The sequence below is a fragment of the Pinus tabuliformis genome, chromosome 1_1 (genome assembly GCF_031772625.1).
Source record: "Pinus tabuliformis cultivar Carrire ecotype Pingquan chromosome 1_1, CPIR1, whole genome shotgun sequence".
NCBI lineage: Eukaryota > Viridiplantae > Streptophyta > Pinopsida > Pinales > Pinaceae > Pinus > Pinus tabuliformis.
In genome coordinates, this window is record NC_142297.1 from 808,677,237 (window position 1) to 808,696,611 (window position 19,375).

At 39.3% G+C, this 19,375-nt stretch overlaps 3 protein-coding genes across 3 annotated transcripts; all 3 read right to left on the reverse strand.

Moving 5' to 3' along the window:
- Positions 1–6,576: 6,576 nt before the first annotated feature.
- LOC149216481 (putative 2' cyclic ADP-D-ribose synthase BdTIR) lies at positions 6,577–6,909 on the reverse strand. The gene has a single exon (XM_089389974.1). It carries the CDS (start codon positions 6,907–6,909, stop codon positions 6,577–6,579), a length of 333 nt encoding a protein of 110 aa, XP_089246100.1.
- Positions 6,910–7,677: 768 nt separating this feature from the next.
- LOC149216482 (galactolipase DONGLE, chloroplastic-like) lies at positions 7,678–9,045 on the reverse strand. Its single transcript, XM_089389975.1, has one exon. The coding sequence runs from the start codon at positions 9,043–9,045 to the stop codon at positions 7,678–7,680; it is 1,368 nt and encodes a 455-aa protein (XP_089246101.1).
- A 5,419-nt stretch (positions 9,046–14,464) lies between these two features.
- On the reverse strand, positions 14,465–19,062 carry LOC149216483 (TMV resistance protein N-like). Its single transcript, XM_089392796.1, has 4 exons — positions 18,479–19,062; positions 16,782–18,366; positions 15,146–16,686; positions 14,465–14,917 (listed from the first exon to the last, which is right to left on the reverse strand). Exons 1-4 carry the CDS (start codon positions 19,000–19,002, stop codon positions 14,710–14,712), a joined length of 3,858 nt encoding a protein of 1,285 aa, XP_089248922.1. The 5' UTR covers positions 19,003–19,062; the 3' UTR covers positions 14,465–14,709.
- Between the last annotated feature and the right edge of the window lie 313 nt (positions 19,063–19,375).

The following is a 19,375-nucleotide window of genomic DNA, read 5'->3' on the forward strand; positions in this document are numbered from 1 at the left end:
TTAACATTGTACACAAAAAAGGTAGCTGCTCTATAACAAGCTTGGGAAAGGTGTTCATGATTATTAAATAAAATGAGGTCAATATTCAATGTCATTGAATAATATTCTCAGTGTTAATAAATCTAAATATATGCTAGTTTATTTCATGAACAGAATAATCAGAGCTAAGAATAGTCGCCAAGGGCTTGCAGACTACTTCCTCAATTTATCCTCTGCACTCTGACTTATTTGTAATGTAGCCTAGCATGTGAAGGGTGTGCTAGTTAGTAGAGTAGGGTAAAGTCTAAAAAAGGCTTAAATACTCGTTATCATCTCATTTCTCTAAACCCTCTCTCCCTTGCTTCTGCACTCTGTTCATTCAATATTTCAAGTATTCACTCCCTGTTATCTTCCTTAATCGCTTAATCCATTGAATTCAGTCCAAAACATAAATACCAAGATGCCTACAACTACTGCTACTCATTCGAGGAGGAACATCCCCAAAAGAGGGCAGGTGAAGGCAGCCATTGCCTCTTCCCTCGCCCAATCCATCAGATCAGTGTTAGGATCCCCTAAATCATTCAACCACTCTGTTGTTTCCTCTTCCTCTTCTCTCGTGACTGCAAATCGTTTGAGAGCACAATGAATGACTTGCAGATCAAATGGGCTTGAGTTTCTTTCATTACAAATTCAGTGATGCAGAAATTAAATCATTATGGATGAAAGCATGGGATCCATAGATCTGTTTTCCAAATCATTTGCTCATTTGTCTAACTCTTTTCCCTAGATTTGAAGCCCTGCAACACCAATGAAGTTTGCTCTTTATGCTGTAGTGAGTCACCAAATATAAAGAGGGGAATATTTTCTACTATAGCAGCTTTTCCTAGTTGCAGTTGAAAAGCTCTAAAATACAAAGTTTGTTGATCAGAGATTTTGAGTTGAAATATATGGCACTTGATTCCCCTTGGCATGTGTAACTGATTTTGATCCATTAGTGGTGTTTATAAACTTCATCTATGTATTGGATTGATAGAAATACCCATTAACATGTAGAATAGACTTGAATCTTGTTTTTTACATCCAACAGCTAAGAGTTTACTAATTCATCATGCTTTTGATCCATAAGTGAGTGGCTATAAACCTTAACTCTGCATTGAGTGATGAATAATTTGCATGAATGTGCTTTGAATGTGTGGCTAATTAGCATGAATGTTCTTTGAATGTGTGGTTAATCAAATATGAATCGTTTGCATGAATGTGCTTTGAATGTGTGGTTAATCAGATATGAATTGTTTGCATGAATGTGTGGTTAATCAGGTACTCAACACTCACTTTGAATGTGTTGTTAATCATTTGAATGTGTGGATGCATGAATGTTCTTTGAATGTCTGGTTAATCAAATATGAATCGTTTACATGAATGTGTGGTTAATCAAGAACTCAACACTCGCTTTGAATGTGTGGTTAATCATTTGAATGTGTGATTAATGAAATATAAATTGTTTGTATTTTGGTAGTGAATGTTAATGATTGAAGTTACATGTACTTGATGTTATTAAAAAGCTAAAAGATTTTCTGATTGTGTGGTTAATCAAGAACTCAACACTCACTTTGAATGTGTGGTTAATCAAGAACTTTACACTCACTTTGAATGTGTGGTTAATCATTTGAATGTGTGATTAATGAAATATAAATTGTTTGTATTTTGGTAGTGAATGTTAATGATTGAAGTTACATGTAGTTGAAGTTATTAAAAAGCTAAAAGATTTTCTATTGTTTATCTTATAACTGTTTAAACTAGAAGGAGATTATAACTGTTCACATAGTTGAAATTTGGAAGAGATTCTTTCATTTAGGTTAATGAAATGAAACTCTGAACAATTTATTTTGATTTAGGTTACTAATGGTCAAAAAATTATTTTGAGCTTATAATTGCTCACCTATATGATGCATTCATTTGGAGTTAATTATATCATTTAGATTTATTGTGACCAAAATCTAATGTGAGTGTCAAATATGTAGGATGGAGAAAGTAGACGTTATGTGTATTCGCAAAAGAGCCAAAATTCTGGGAACTGTAATTTGTGTGGGTGGAGCAATGGATATGAGTTTCCTTCAAGGTCCTACTCTAGCCCAACCTTGGCCTCTGTGGGGACAATCAACCTCAGTTTCCAACACTAATACAGTACACCTAGTGGAAACCATTCTACATGAGGGAGATTCAGGCAACCAGATTAGAGGGTGTATTTGCCTTATCTCAGCAGTGATAATGTTATCCACTACCATGATATTGCAGGTCTCCCTACCACCTTCAACTTCAAGAAGTTGCAATTTCCTGATTCCGCAGACCTCTTGACTGGAACTTGTATTCAAGGGAAATTCTAATTCTGAATGGAACACTTCCTAATCTTCATCCTACCCAATAAAGGTGTACCAAGGAGCCATCCCAAATCTGCGCACTTCTGTTATCACCTGTTTGTGGTTTGAAAACAATAAACTATTATTAACATAATGTGTGGCAGACTGTTTTGAATACAAAATACCGAAAGTTCTTTAGACATTCAACAATTAGGATGGCTCAAACACTTATAGAGGATGATTGTTGCAACAACTCATGAATATGAAGATTCTTTATCGGTCGCCAAAGCCAACGCGGTAATAATTCTAGATAATCCGCAATAGCTCTTCCCAAATCTATGAGGTGATCATGCATTCTTATTCTATTTTCATCGTCCAACTCGACAAGACACTTGTTGAGCAGATTTTGAAACCCTACCAAACCATTCCATCCTGAACCCCTCCATATTCTTACCCATGTATCCTTGTCTTTTCCTATCAAAAAAAGGCGATATCTAAAAATATTTGCCGCTACTCATGATTGAGAGAGTCGTTACTAATTTTAAGGCTCCTTTCTATCTCTGTAGGTAATGTTTGGTGAAGTCCATTCAGTTGCTCTTCCCAGTAAAGTTTGTCATGTCCACAAACAAGCAACCCAAAAACTTTCAATGATAGAGGCAAAACATGGCATGCCTTTAAAAACTCATCTACAAGATTTTCAAATCTTGGTAGTGGATATGGCTGGAAAAAGGCATGCAAGTAAAACAGCTCTTGGGAGTGTGATATATTGAGGCCTGGTAAGTGATAAATTGATGACTCTTCAATTCCTGCACTTCTAAGGATATGCTTGACCCTAAACGTAACCAAAATCAAGCTCTTGGGGTGAAGGACATGCTTAATTGGCAAGAAAGGATCTAGTTGATCCACATGACCTACATCATTTAATATTATGAGTGCCTCACAAGCTGAAAGATTCTTTTTAAGTATCTCCACGCCTTCTTCCCACCTCTCAATTTTGATATCTCTATCCTTCAAGTCCTTAATGAGTTTGCTTTATACATTGTTTAGAGACATTTTATTTGCATTTTCCCTCACATCAAATAGAAAACAGGATCTATCATAATCTGACCTCTTACGATTAAGAAGTTCTTTGGCCAACATTGTCTTTCCAATTCCACCGATGCCCACAATCCCCACAACCTTGACCTCCACATGCTCACCATGATGCAGTTGCAGTGTACCTTAAAAATCTTGTAACTTTTCCGCCAAACCAGTTGGATATTTTGCCACATCCAATGGCATTGCAACATTCACGGTAGACAGAGAGGCAAAGAGAACTAGTTTTTTGTAACCATTCTAATCTAATGGCTGAAATCTTTGCAATCGTCTTACATATAATCCTCTGGCATATAAAGATGACAGGTAGGCATAGAAAGGAGTTGATTTCAGAGGGAAATGCCTTACGGCATAATTAATTAATCGTCAATGGTAAAGGTGACATACAAGGTGACATACCCATCCTCAGGTTTGATTTCAGAGGCGTAATTAATTAATCGTCAATGATAAAGGTGACATACAAGGTGACATACCCATCCTCAGGTTTACCAATACGTCAAACAATATTTTCATATATTATTCAAAGTATAACACACCAATATACATGTTCAAAAATAAAAATATCTGCAATTATTTTGATGATAATAACAGATTTAAACCCAGCTTACCAGGCTGACCATGACAATACGTCAAACAATTATTTCATATATTATTCAAAGTATAACACACCAATATACATGTTCAAAAATAAAAATATCTGCAATTATTTTGATGATAATCCCTCCATCAGACACATTGAGAAAGGTCAAGCTTATGACAAACAATATTTTCATATATTATTCAAAGTATAACACACCAATATACATGTTCAAAAATAAAAATATCTGCAATTATTTTGATGATAATAACAGATTTAAACCCAGCTTAGCAGGCTGACCATGAAAATTCCCTCCATCAGACACATTGAAAAAGGTCAAGCTTATTTACCATGCCCGGTTGGGCTAATTCCCTCCATCAGACACATTGAAAAAGGTCAAGCTTATTTACCATGCCCGGTTGGGCTATATATACGCACTGTTAAATTTATATTGGTATAAATTTAATTGTATATGCTTACAGCCCAACCACATTTAATATCCTAAACCACATACATTTAATATCCTAAACCACATTGAGAAAGGTCAAGCTTATGACAAACAATATTTTCATATATTATTCAAAGTATAACACACCAATATACATGTTCAAAAATAAAAATATCTGCAATTATTTTGATGATAATAACAGATTTAAACCCAGCTTATTGATGATAATAACAGATTTAAACCTAGCTCAGCAGGCTGACCATGAAAATTCCCTCCATCAGACACATTGAAAAAGGTCAAGCTTATTTACCATGCCCGGTTGGGCTAATTCCCTCCATCAGACACATTGAAAAAGGTCAAGCTTATTTACCATGCCCGGTTGGGCTATATATATGCACTGTTAAATTTATATTGGTATAAATTTAATTGTATATGCTTACAGCCCAACCACATTTAATATCCTAAACCGCATACATTTAATATCCTAAACCACATACAATATCCTATAGCAGAGTAAATATTATTTGCCATGGAGAAAAGCAGAGCTTATTTACCATGCCATAGGATCAAGTGCAAGAAAGGAAGCTGCACGTGCTTGAACAGGGCTAGAAACGTTAGGCTGCTACTAAAAGGGCGTAACAAACTTACATGTTAGTCTCCTCTTTGGTCTGTTCCGTAGTTTTAAATGAGAAGGAAGTCAAATCATTAGCACTACGTGTAAATTTTACAACGTCAATCCACTAAACTAATATTTATAAACTAATGTTTTTTTATTTAATGTCAATCCACTAAACCAATATTTATAAACTAATGTTTTTATATTCAGTCCTTCAAGCTATGGATTTTTCCATTTTTATGTAGTTACAGAGAATCATCTTTCCAATTTGCTTCACATAATATAGCTATTGAGATATGTTTTGATTATGCTCATACTTCAGATAGAAGTGATAAAGGGATTGAAGCGTTAAATCCATACTATGAAATGTGCACCTACAACCGACGGTCCTGGGTTCATTATCATGCTCATGCTTCTATCCCTAACAACTCATGATGAGCAATTCTTATATTGCATGTAATAAGAAGGTTAGCATGCTCGGACAAGTTTCTTTCTATGGCTGAGGACATGTGCAATTTTAGAACGTTCTAAACCTCAAAATGACATGCCTGTTTGTTTGATATTGAACCATATTGAACCTGGGAAATCATCGTGGCACTGCTTTAGCGTACGGTTCATCTTTATCTTTGCCTGTCCCCCTGACCTCCCAGAGCTTCACTTTATAGAAGACCGGAAGAATAATAGCGTTAGCATTCGATGTTCTATTTGATTAAATTCAAAATAATTCCTAAACATAAAATGTTTAAAGATAATTCAATGATTTACTCAAATGTACATAATATAAATCCTTTCAATGGCGTGCACTTTGCCCATTGTATAGCAAAGCAGATCATGGGCTAACAATTGACTCATAGTTAAACCTCAATATGCAGTGATATAAGCAAGATTCAATTACATTCTTACAAACTATAACCTAGTCGTTCTTCATCATCTGTATTCACCATGCCAACGATTTATTCATTGGTGGGCAGCCTCTTTCCTGCCAGTAGACACAATCTCTGTGTTAATGGTGGAGTGGAAACCCAGGTCCAATTTTACATTATCCAAGATCTAGGGATGATTTACATCATTCCAATCATCACGTTTAAAGGGTAATTTAGTACCTCGCCCAATCTAAACAGAGTTTGGATATCAAAAGCTCAAAGAAAATAAGAACTCACTCGAGATTTGATCGCAAGAAAATCGGGTCTGCGGTTCTTCTGCTGCATTCCAAGAACGAGTTCCTTCCCGGAATCCGCTATGGAAGACAAGAAGGGGTAACTCAGCTTTGGGTTTGCCTTTTGTATTTGCTCATACATGACCACGGCATCGTTCACTGCCAAAAAGGGTGTGCTCTCTAAAATTGTGAGAAGTTAAGAATATTTTGGAATTTGGCTAACAGTAATACTTCTATGAAATTCTGAAATATCCCAAAAATCGATATAAATTTCAAGGAAAAATAGGGTAGACTAATCTTTCTATAAAACATAAACTAGAATAAAATTTGACAAAGGAGTGAGAATTCTCACCCATTACAAGCTTCCAGCTCCAAGCCACTTATGTCTGCAACACGACAAAGAGCATCTCCCCATTTTTCAACAGTGCTCAGCTCGTATCTCTTCTTCTTTTCCAGATCGCGAAGGGCTCGTCCATACATTCCATCTTCGCCCTTCCCCATTCTGACCCGTAGATCAGATGGCTTTACATGGTAAAACACCGGAATAATGCTAGTCCCCGATTTCAACATCAGCACGAGCTCTTCCAAACACCATTTTGATTCGGCGTAAATGGCTATATGAACATAGGCGGTTGCAATAGCTCCTTTTATTTGACAACTTAAGTCGTCTCCCGCCTTCATTTCTGACGCCCACACGCCTTGATAATGCAGCTGTCTAGTAAGTAGACCGCCCAAATCGTGTCATTCGAGGGAAGCAGTCTGATAATGACACCACACAACCATCAATTTTTCTCATAAGTCTCTACAGCGTCCCTAGCCTAACACATTGTGGAGAGACCTATGCGCAAACTGAAAAATTAATAAGCCAGTCAGTTGAGCCGCAAGAGTCACTTATGAGATAAGTCGGTTATTGAAAAGAAAAACATCCCATATACAAACAATTAGGGCAAATGGCAAATCTACAGAAAAAACCGTCAAGAACCCCACCTTCAACACATTGTGGAGAGACCTGTGCGCAAACTGAAAAATTAATAAGCCAGTCAGTTGAGCCGCAAGAGTCAGTTATGAGATAAGTCGATTATTGAAAAGAAAAACATCCCATATACAAACAATTAGGGCAAATGGAAAATCTACAGAAAAAACCGTCAAAAACCCCACCTTACTGTCATACATCGCATACGCCTTCAACACATGGTGGAGAGACCTCTACGCGAACTCCGCATACGCCTTCAACATATTGTGGAGACACCTATGCGTGAATTGAAAAATTAATAAGCCAGAAGTCAGTTATTCAGCGGCAAGAGTCAGTTATGAGATCAACCGCAGTAAAGTTTTTAATCGTCTAACACTAAATCGAATGGTGAATAACCAAGACAGCGCGGATAGAGCAACCCATTTAATCATGCAAACGTGACTAATTACTACTCATTATAAAGGCGATACCTGTACTTACTTGACCGGGAATTCTGAGTTTGCCTGTTCAAGATGTTCATGGCGGTTGCAGCTGCAGCGGTTTAAGAGTTGCAAATACGTCGCCAGGTTATGAACACAGGAGGGGTGATGAGACTTACTGTGGAAAAACTGGGTATGCAGCTTGTGATTCAGCGCTAGCTCAACGCCGACATGAGAATAACTCCATGAATTAATTCTGTCCATCAAGTTTTCCCAGAGCCGAAATTTCTCGTTAAATATTACGCCTGGGATCTTCGTCACCACGTCGTGGACGTTGACAACACGCAAAATCCGGAGCCCGAGCTCCCCACAGCGTTCTCTGAAGGCAGCATTTCCCATGCGGGACCCAGCGAACGAATACACCGTGATGGGAATCCTGGAAGGAGAATAATAATGAGTACGGTTTAGTTCCAGCTCTGCGATATCATAAGCACACAAGGTAGCCATTGCACTGCCCATGCTGTGCCCTGCCATGGTTATGCTCAGCTCCTCTCCTTCGTATTTCTTCACGAGTCTTGCAATCTCAGACAGAAGCTGCTCTCTGGCACTTCCATTGTTGAACTTGCACGTCGAATCCTGCGAAGTGTACAGGCCCAATAAACCCTTCGCTACCTTAACATCCGCAAGAGGGTTTAAAGGGTTTAAACTTGTAGGAGTTAGGGTATACGTGAGATTTGCCAGCCATTCCGCGTACGTTACAGTGCCTCGCAATGCCACCACAATGTCCCTGCGGCCCAGTCGTTTAATCTCCTTCTCGTCCTCCGTAATTGCAACGTAACCAACCCAGTTAGATCGATCTCCTTCTAACTTTTTCTTTATGACACCGTGAATGTTAATGTCAGGCGTTGCGTAGATGTATTTTGTAACTTTATAGCCGCAATTCTTCAACCCCAGCTCATCGAGCAGGCTCTTACGACCATATTTGCAGAACCCATGAAACCTAGACCCGGGGTCCAGATCAAATGCTTCATAACAAGCTCGCACGAAGACCCCATATCTCACGATTTCTGAGAGAAACAGTGGATTCAGTGGGTTCAATATTCCACTCCAATCGTGAGATCCTTGTATATATTTCCATATGTCCGCTAATTGTAAAACACCATCATTATTTTTATCCTTCTGAGCACTGACCCCCACATCGGGCCCGCGTTGGTAGAATGGGTGATCTAGTGCCTCTTGCCTAGGGTTTTGCAAAACGAATTCCCGTCTGGCCGTTATGCATGCATTCTGCACAGGATCTGCAACTGCTGCTATTCCTGTGGATAGATTCTCACCAGAAATTAAACATCTCCTGTTGAAGACTTTTCTGGGCCTTAGGGGACGATGATGAGCGAGAAGGATGGTTGAAATGGGATTTAATGCCATGGCAAGATCTGAACGGGATACTTTGAAGAAACAGTTCAGTAAAATAATAATCACGTATATGTTTCTCGCACACCACATATATTTAGAAACTTACATCAATCTCACACAACATATATGTAGAAATCTGGTGCATATCAATCTCACACAACATATATGTAGAAATCTGGTGCATATCAATCTCACACAAGATATATCTAGAAACTTATATGGCACACCATATACATATATCCATATATCTAGTCACACCATATAGTCACACCATATATCCAGAAACTTATATGTATCTAATCACAACATAGGTCTAAAAATATATGTCTAAAAACTTATATGGTACACCAAATACATATATCTAAAAACTTATATACACAACATATATCCTGAAACTTATATTAACTATCCACTGTGAAAATATACACTCACAAACCTATCAGCTGTGGAAATAAAAACTCATAAACTCCTAGGAAATTTTGAACTTCTGAGTTGGGTTGGCTTTGGTCCTTGGGACTCTCAACGGGCGAAGCTGCATGGAAATGGTCCAAAATCCAGTTGGAACGCTTCTTTTTCGGGTATTCAGATAATGAAGCTGGTCGGTATAAAATAAATATTCAATCTCAAACATTGGTCGGCATATATTATATACTAGGATGTATTCGGCGTCAAACGGTACGAAATCGAACCATGTCTGCGAAGGTTAACGGTACAATATGGAACATTGGTTGATCGGACCCAAAATCAACCCATACGGATGGATGCCCGTCTTCACCCGTCCGAATCATTGACAAAAAGACAGGGCATTAAAAAGGTTTTGCAGGTGGATCGATTTCAAACGGCATCGAGAAACGTGAACCCTAACTAGGTATCCCAGCTGGTTTAAAATGAGTGTTTTTGAAAAAAAAAATCTAAAATATAGAAAAATCAACTACAGATAAAAAGAAATTGGAACCCAAATGACTGCTTAAATGTATGCCGCATACAAGCATCCGTTCTCTGGTAAATCTATAACATTTCGAGTCATATTTTTCAAAGAAATTCAGCGGGTTCATCAGTTATTTACTTATAAATGCCGGGTTTGACAAGAATTAAGATCGAGTTCGTGTTGTTGGCTGGAACTGCATTGATGGCGTCCTGCACTGTTGTAAAATCGCCATTGCCCTTTTCCTTGGTTACCACTATAACTCTGCCCGCTATATCGTTCAGTTTTCGAGGTGATCTGCTATTCAATTCCCTCATATTCTTCTCTCCACGACTGTCGCGCATAGCATGGCGTTGAGATAACGTACGCATAGAGCAGGAAGGTTGAAGACAAAAGAGATGGAGCGATGCAAGAAACAAACCGATAACGGCCAATCTGTTGGCGTTAGACATCATGGAATTATATAACAACCGCACCAGATCGAGGCGAGATTTGCAAGGAAAATTGATGATATTCCGCAAAATACGTAGTTAGATGGGAACTGAAACATTGCATGAGAGATCCAGTACGGATGAATGGTATATATAAGCAGAAGGCAAAGTATAATCAGGCGAGACACACCGAAGGAATCAATCGCCGCCGGAGAGACCATGACAGCGCAAGCCAGAGGTTGCTTTCTCAGGAGTAGTTTGACACGTGGAGAGTCAGTTATGAGATCAACGGCAGTAAAGTTTTTAATCGTCTAACACTAAATCGAATGGTGAATAACCAAGACAGCGCGGATCACAGGAGAGTCCATTTCAAATGGAAACGCCTTACGGCGTAAAAATAAAGTGAGCTGATAGAAGGTTGGGCGTTAAAAAGTATGGTATACTTTTGTCATATTCTTTAATTGAGGAGGTATAGTATATACTTGTGTATTTCCCTGTTTCGCCATGTGAAGATGGGACCTTCGCTAGAAAATGACCATAAAATTCTGGACAAAATTCAAGATGAAATAGAAGAAACGTGAGGACTTTTCGTAGCCATATTATTTTAGACTAGAGTAACAAAGATTTCTCAAAAAGAGCTTATGTGATTCTGCAACAAAAGTGCTTATGGGAAGTGAAGGAAGGATAGGGAAGAGGGGCTAAGGTTTTCACACTTGGATCCAAGCTACAATGTACAAAGTTAGTCATATAACTTCATAAGTTGGAGGCATTAGACACATGTTTGTATAGGGTAGGGCAACCAGAATAGAAGAAACTCAGTTGGGCTCTCAAGTCATCTATGCTTGCATTAATACAACCCAAACTCTGGGAGCATCTTTGTGAAGAGGTCAGGCTTACAGTTGCTTCCTGTCTCAATAGGATCATAGCTTTAACATCGCTACTACTGCCTTACAATAATGATATCATGAGAGAGCTATTGCCACTGATAGTAGAAGCCCTTCAAGGGTTGAACAGCATCATGCTTCCTACCTTTCAGAAGCAGTGCATAATTTTAAAACTCATGGCAGAGTTTAGCGTTGGCACCATTATGCTGAATTTGGAATGTGACGACTTAATCTTTCGTTTATTCCAAAGATTTTACACCAATTTTACATCAGCTCATCCAGACTATGTCAAAACAAGCATGCAAAAGACTGTGTCCCTATTCTTAGAAGGAAATGATGACCTCTGCAGGATACTAAGATCCAAATTGTTAACCATTTGGAGGAACGAACCAATTGTATCACCAATCGCCTATGATCTAGTCAAGAAGTTGGTCAGGAAAAACATAAAATTGCTCAAAAAGGTGTTGACTAGGAAGGAGTTGAGAAGGTTTGATGGAGGAAGCAAGAACAAAACCTGCAGCAAGAATGAACTAATAAGGAGAGGACTATGCAAGCGATCTTGGGCACTTAACCATTCATGTCCAATTGACAAAAAGGCAACAAGGGCAAAATAGTTGGAGACTCCTTCAGATCATGGGGATTCATCCATAGTTGGGTTCATCGGTTTTCAGGAGAGCACCCATGAAGGATCCAAGTAGTCAAGTACAGATGGTGAGTAGCAACATAATGTTTTTCAGAGAGACTTGCGAGATAATCCAATGATAATCAGCCAGCTTGACAAAGTACATGGGGAAAGGAAGGAGGTAATTCCTCGTAGCGATGCGGTAGACTCTTGTACAGTTGAGTCCATAGATATCCAGGAGGACGTCTATGAAGAGTATGAGCAATCAGGGGTAGATAACAATCCATTAGTACATCCATGTTTGACAACCAGAGAGGGTGAACAACAGATTGTCCCCACACGTGGAAAAGGCCAAGAAGAAGATATTCAAGGAGACTCAAGTGAGGAGCCAATATTAATAAACTGGCATGATGAGCATGATCATGAGGGGCAACATGACAAATAAAATATGCATGATGAACCATTTTTGGAGAGTCAGTCAAAGGTTCAAGCTGGAGCTATGATAGTTGAGCATCTGGTGCAGACAAATACAGAGGCATTCAACAGGGCACCAAAATTTCTAGTAGAGGACTTTCGAGAAAAGATCATGCATTTCAAGACAAATCTTATGATGTTGAAGCAAAGAGTTTGGACAGTCTGAGACACTATCTTACAGGAGAATAGGAAAATTGAGGAGCTCATAGGGGTATGTGCCGAATCAACGGCCAAGTTGTCTAGTGTTGAGGAATGACTCAAGTCCCTCACAAGGCAGCAAGAGGAGTACAATTGGGAGTTCCAAAGCATCCCTCTACACGGGTACATAGATACAACGTGCAATGCTACCAAACCATATTTATACATGAGGGAGAGAAGGGAGGAGTTCTACCAATGGATCATGTTGGGTGATCAAATGGAGCAAAATGAGTTGAGCATTAGGCAGCATCAACATGGTAGACTTATTCCATGTTCATGCATTCATGCACTATATCCGTCCCACGAGATGGATTGGCAAGATATTATGAGTTGGAGCTCTATTGATAAGATACTCTTAGCCAAGTGCATATTGCAGCTTGGGCTCTTAAGCACGTGCAATGATGGAGGGCTGAGATGGTATCATAACCCACAGGTCCCAGAACTTAGGTGGCATTGGGTAGGATTGGCCGAAGAATTGTTTGGGATCCAAGTATCGAAGGATCTATTCAGGATCATTTAGCATGGAGGTGTGGAATGGTACATTGGGTTGTATGGGATCCTGGTATCAATGTACAAATGCTTTTGTTGTGGATAGAAGTGGATTGCTCGAGGGCAAGCAATCTTTGGGCCGAAGGATTTGTAATATTCCCTTTTCTTGATATGGTCAAAATGGACGGAATTTACCCATGATATTTGCACATGGCATTTGCCCATGGTATTTGCCTCCGTTTTTCAAGGGAAAATAATAAAACAAGATTTCTAGAGAGTCTGTCAAGCCTATTAAAAGGGATAGAAGCTAGGCCTTTGCATCATCATGAGTTGTCTATCTTATTGTGTTTGTCGAGAACTTAGCGTGGCCCGTTCCACTTTGATCCCAGGACGAAAACCTCGCGTTGATTTTGTCTAGTAGATCCATCCAAGGTCCATGATTGTGCTTCAATGTCTTTGTTTTCTTGTGTATTGAGCAGCTCCTCTCTCCATTATTTTACTTTTATTTGAGCATATCTCATTTTTTAAATATTAATTGAAATAAAAGCTGCATTTTTCCATATCTCCTTGTGTTTAAAATTTTAATTGCAAACATTTTTATTAAAACTAAATTTATTGATTATTTCATTGTCTGGAATCTTAAAAAAAAATAAAGGTGCCATATTAAAATTGTCATAAAAAAAAGTTCCAAGAGTAGCCTGTCAACGCTTCCAATTTATGAAGTTCGGAATATATTTTCACTGTGCTTAAAAGTTTTATTTTTACTCCTATAACCGTAGAGATGTCAACTTTTATGGTTTCAGATATTGTAATATAAAAAGTTTGGGATTTATTTTCATTGTATTTTAAAGTTAAATTTTAATTTGTAAATGACATTTCAACTTTTTATGGTCTCCGATGTTGTAATATATAAAGTTTTGGGAATTATTTTAATAAAAGTTTAATTTCAATTTTCTGTACAACCTGTCAATACATTATAATAGGAGTTATGTTTTTCACTTTGATGTATTACATTATGATAAGAGTTATGTTTTCCACTCTGATGTACGGTATTAAATTGAGGTGCAACTGAGTTCAAAAAGATCTCAAAAAAGAACAGATTCGTGTTTTTAAATTAAAATCACAAAATACTAACAATCCTGTAAGAAATTTATAAATTAATTTTTATTACACAGGTATAGTTCAATTTCTTAAAATTTTGAAAAATTCACAGAATGACCACCAAAGCTGAAATATTCCAATGTCTGATCCCACCATTGCTTGCTTTAAACCAAAAGCAAACAGGGTGCCGGACATAGCAGTAGGTAGTTCAATGAGTTAGGACACTAATAATTTTCTCCCCTCCAAAAGAAAAGCTTTTTCCCAAAATATGTAAAAGGAACTTTTTTTTTCAGAGAGAAAAAGCTATATAGATTATATTAAAGATATATAAATATTAGGATATACATATGAGTTCAAAATCTCAGCTATAATAGACAAAACATTTTGCAAAACATTTTGCAAAGGGAATAACTGATTCCGGCAACAACCTCGGCCATATTAGAGAAAACATTTTGAAGAGGGAATAACTGATTCCCACTAATAGGATCTGTAGAAAACTGTAGAAAAACTGTCCAAAGATGTAACGACATATAAAGAACTGAAGGAGCTCGTTCAGATAGAGCGCATTGCTGAAACATAAAAAGATGATAGCCCACTAGTCCGAAGGCATGAACCCAGAAATAGCAGGCAGGATGGAGTTAAGAGGCAGAGAGCAGCCTTGGAAAATACGGCCATTCCGCCACTTCCAGAGATGCCAGCAGGAGAGTATGAAGAGAGCATGCCAGGAGGGACATTGGGCGCTCCACCATATAAAACCATCCTGTACAGAAGCAAAAGATTGGAGAGGAAAACCAAAAGTCATAGAGAGTTGGTTACCTCATTTTAATTTTTAATGGAGGTTTGCCCCATTATCAATCAGTGGCTTCAAGGTTTTCTATTTCAATAAAACTGAAAAATACTTCTATTTCAATAAAGCTGAAAAATACAGTGTGAACAATAATGGTTGTTTTAAAAAGACTCTGCAGAGGCAGGAAAAGAGGTCCTTTACTGAATTTGTAAAATTTCTTCATCCTCGCAAAACGTCTTCAGCCATTTCCTCTCCAGTAAAGCACACTCCGTCTGCCACTCTGTCTCCGTCTCCTCCGCTCTGTCGTGAAGTGGGGTCCCTACTTCCTTGGGAAATTTTAAAGTTTTTGCAAGACCTTGAAGCTCCTCTACTTGTATATTATTACACCCTCTCATGTCCAGCTTTTTCAGGCTTGGGAGACCATGGAGCCCTCCTATTTTCTTCAGTGCACTACAATACCTTATGTCGATAGTTACAAGTGTTCTTGGCAATGCCCCAACCTCCACCAGATCGTTACAAGACACGATGGTGAGATCCTGAAGGTGGCGGAAAACACCTTTAGGGAAGAATACCTCTGAAATTTCTGTGCGGTACAGCTCTAACTCCCTGAGCTGACTCATGCCTTTGTTCTGCAGTTCACTCCATGCTCTTTGGCCTCTGGACTCTTCAACCTCGTTAAATGGCAGTTCGCGTAGAGGGCAACAATGTACTCTTAAAATTTTGAGACTGTTCAACTTCACGACAGCTGGTGGTAAGTATTGTATTCCACATTTCACTATATTCATCTCTGCCAACCGAGTCAGCAGTCCAACGGAATCAGGCAAACATTGCAATTTCTTGCATCCATGGAGCACCAATTCCTTCAAACTAGTGAGGTTACCGAGAGAAGATGGCAGCATTTTCAACAAATGGGATCCTAAACTCAGAACTTCTAATTTGCTTAGGTGTCCAACATCATTCCGCAACTCTTTTAACTCTGTCCCCATCAAATTTAATCTTTGCAAAGACTGTTGACGCCCAATTTGGGGAGGCAACTTTGCCACTTGAAGACAACCTTCTAGGTCTAAGCATTGAAGCGTGGTGATATTCCCAAGTGATCGGTTGGAAATTGTCAAATTGCAGCAACCCTTCAAATGCAAATGTTTAAGTTGCAATAAATTCCCCACGGATTCTGGAAGCAACTTCAAACTTTTGCACCAACTTAAGTCCATGTATTGGAGATTTGTTAAGCTCCCCACGGAATTTGTTAGCATCCCCAAACTTTCACACCTCCGCATGCTGATGTGTTGGAGATTTATCAAATTTCCAATGGAATCGGGAAGCGTCTTCAACCTTTTGCAATAAGACAGATCAATCCGCTGGAGACTTGTTAAATTCTCAAAGGAAAATGAGAGTTTTTCCAAACTTTCGCACATTGACAAATGGATAGATTGGAGATTTGTCAATTTCCCAAAGGATTCAGGAAGCATCTTCAATGTTTTGCAGTAAGACAGATCAAACAGCTGGAGATTTATTAAATTACCAAATGAAGATGGAAGAATCTGCAATTTCTGGCACCATTTTAACTCGAAATGTTTCAAGGACCGCAGACAACAAAATGCCTCTGTTAGTGTTGCTGAATGCATCCCCTCAACCTCTGTATGATTCAAAACAATCTTTTCCAAGTACTTTAACTGCGCTAATGACTTTGGAAACTCTAACAGTGGAGCATCAATATTCAACTCCCGCAACTGCAGAGGTGCCTGCAATTTTCACATTTCAATCATAAGAAAGATTAAAATACCTTGATTGTCATTTGCAAATTACTGCATCTAAACACACACATATATATACATACCTCATATTCACGTTGCCACAATTTTTCCAGTTTTCTCCCTGCCACTTCTAAAACTCTTAGGTCGCGCATTGGAATACAAGAAGGCAGGGAAGAGCAAGGACACTCATTCCAGCGGAGCCATATGAGATTTGGTGACAGCACGCAGGTCAATATATTTTCTACAAATTCCCCTTGAGCTTCCAAAAGTTGCAATTTACTGATTTCGAACACCTCATCACTGGAACTTTCATCGCTGGAACTTTTGTTCCATTGCGACAATCCTTCCTTGCCAGAATCGCCAAGAGTATACCCACGAGACATTTTAATTCCGCGAACATCTGTGGGTATTACCTGTATGCACGGCATGTGGCAGATTACTCTGAATAAAAGATCCCGAACGTTATTGGCACATCCAAAGGTTGGCAGGATTGAAACGCTTCTTGATGATGATCGCTCCAACAAATCATGAAGATCTTGAAGGTTCTTTACGGGATGCCAAAGACGACGGGGCATGGAATTTCGCTCAGCAATATCCCTCCCCAGGTCCCGCAGGTGATCATGCATTCTTATTTTATTTTCATAGTCTACTTCTATAAGACACTTGTTTTCTAGACTCCTAAGAACCAACAAACTTTTCCAACCTGATCCATCCCATATTCTTAAGGCCGTATCCCTGTCTTCTCCTATAAAAAAGCAAGCAATATCTAAAAATATCTGTTGCTCCTCATGGTCGAGTGAATCGTAACTAATTCTAAGTCTGTTGTGTATTTCAGTAGGCCAAAGCTTATCCAATTGCTTTTTCCAATACACAATGTCATTTACACCGTAGAGAAGAGATCCTAACACTTTCAAGGACAAGGGCAAACCATCGCAAACCGATAAAAACTCATCTACCAGATCTTGAAATTCTCCTAGTGGATATGGATGAGAGAAGGCATGGAAACAGAAAAGCTGTCGGGACTGTGATCTATTTAGGCCCTCTAGTCGATATATTGAGGACTCTTCTACTCCTACCTTTGTGAGGACACCCTTGTCACGAGAGGTAATTAAAATCAAGCTTTCAGGGTTAAGCGTTTTCCTGATTGGCAAGAAGGCATCTAGTTGATTGGGATGATCAACATCATCTAATATTATGAGCGCGTGACAAGCTGTGACAATCTCTTTTAGAGTCTCTACAACTCTTTCACCACTCTCAATTTTGGTATTTATATGTTTCAAGTCCTTAATAATCTCTACATCCCCTTCAGCACTCACATTTTTAGTATGTATAGGTTTCAAATCCTTAATTAGCTTCTTCTGCAAATAATTTAGAGACATTTTGCTAGCATTTTCTCTCATATCAAATATAAAAGATGACCCACTGTACTCTGACCTCTTATAATTGAAAAAATGTTTGGCCAACGTTGTCTTCCCAACGCCCTGGGCGCCCACAATCCCCACAGCCTTGGCCTCCGAGTGCTCCTCCTCCTGCTCTGATAGCACTAACTTTTCGAAGTCTTCCATCTTTTCTACCAAACCAATTGGATATTTTGCCACATCCAACGGTGTTTTGGGAACCTTTTTCAGGACTGTTTGCACAACCTTATCCAACAGTTTGCCTTCGTCCCTGAATATTCATTGATCGAGTGAAATAACAGTGAATAAAAAAAATTCTCGCTAGTTGTCATGTACCAATAACCAATCCATTAAATTAAAAAGTAACACTGGGAAATGCTCACCAGTTACATGCGGCAAGGGAGAAACCGCTTATATCTGCAACGCGAGAAAGAGCGTTTCTCCAAATTTGAATAGTGTTGACGGAGGAGCGTGGCTTCTTTTGTTCATGGTTGCGCAGGGCTTCAGCGAATACTCCGTCATTATCAATACCCGTCCACCTCAGGTCGGAAGGCTGTACGCCGTAGAACACGGGAACAATGGTTCTCCCCGACTCCAGCATGAGAACGAGCTCGTCCAGGCTCCCTTTCGATTGTGGATAAGTCTGGGAGAAAATGGCAACGTGCACAGAAGCAACTCCAATAGCCTCTTCTATGCGAGAAGCAACGTTGTGTCCAACGTCCAATTCCGACAGAAGCACTCGCAATCCATGGGAAATAAGACGACGGTATAGAGGGACACCAAAGGTTTTCTTCACATCAGGACCAGGATAATTTATAAACACCTCGTAATTGAGATACGAAGACGATGCAGAAGTAGGGGCAGCTGAAGAAGCACCAGCAGAAGCATTGGGATGGGAGTGTGCCATTGAGACTGGAATTGCGATTAATGGATAGAGAGGAGATTAAGGATGGATGCGCAGGCAGGCGATTGCGAGGGAGATCGGGGAAATTGCGAGGTGAAACCCCAACTCAGGAAGCATAAAGGGCTTTAAAGAGCCGGCCAGTTCCAATTGAAAGCTGTCGGTCATTACCTAACACTCCGCGTTTCTCAGTGCTGCCGGTCATTACCTACCATTCCGCGTTTCTCAGTGCTGCCGGTCATTACCTACCACTCCGCGTCTGTCAGTGTAGCTAGGTAGATTAGCAATGCTGTCGGTCATGATCAGTGCGCGCTAAGCGGAGTAGTCTAACGAGGCGACCCTGTCACCGCCTCCAGGCTCAGCCGAGGCGAGTTCGACG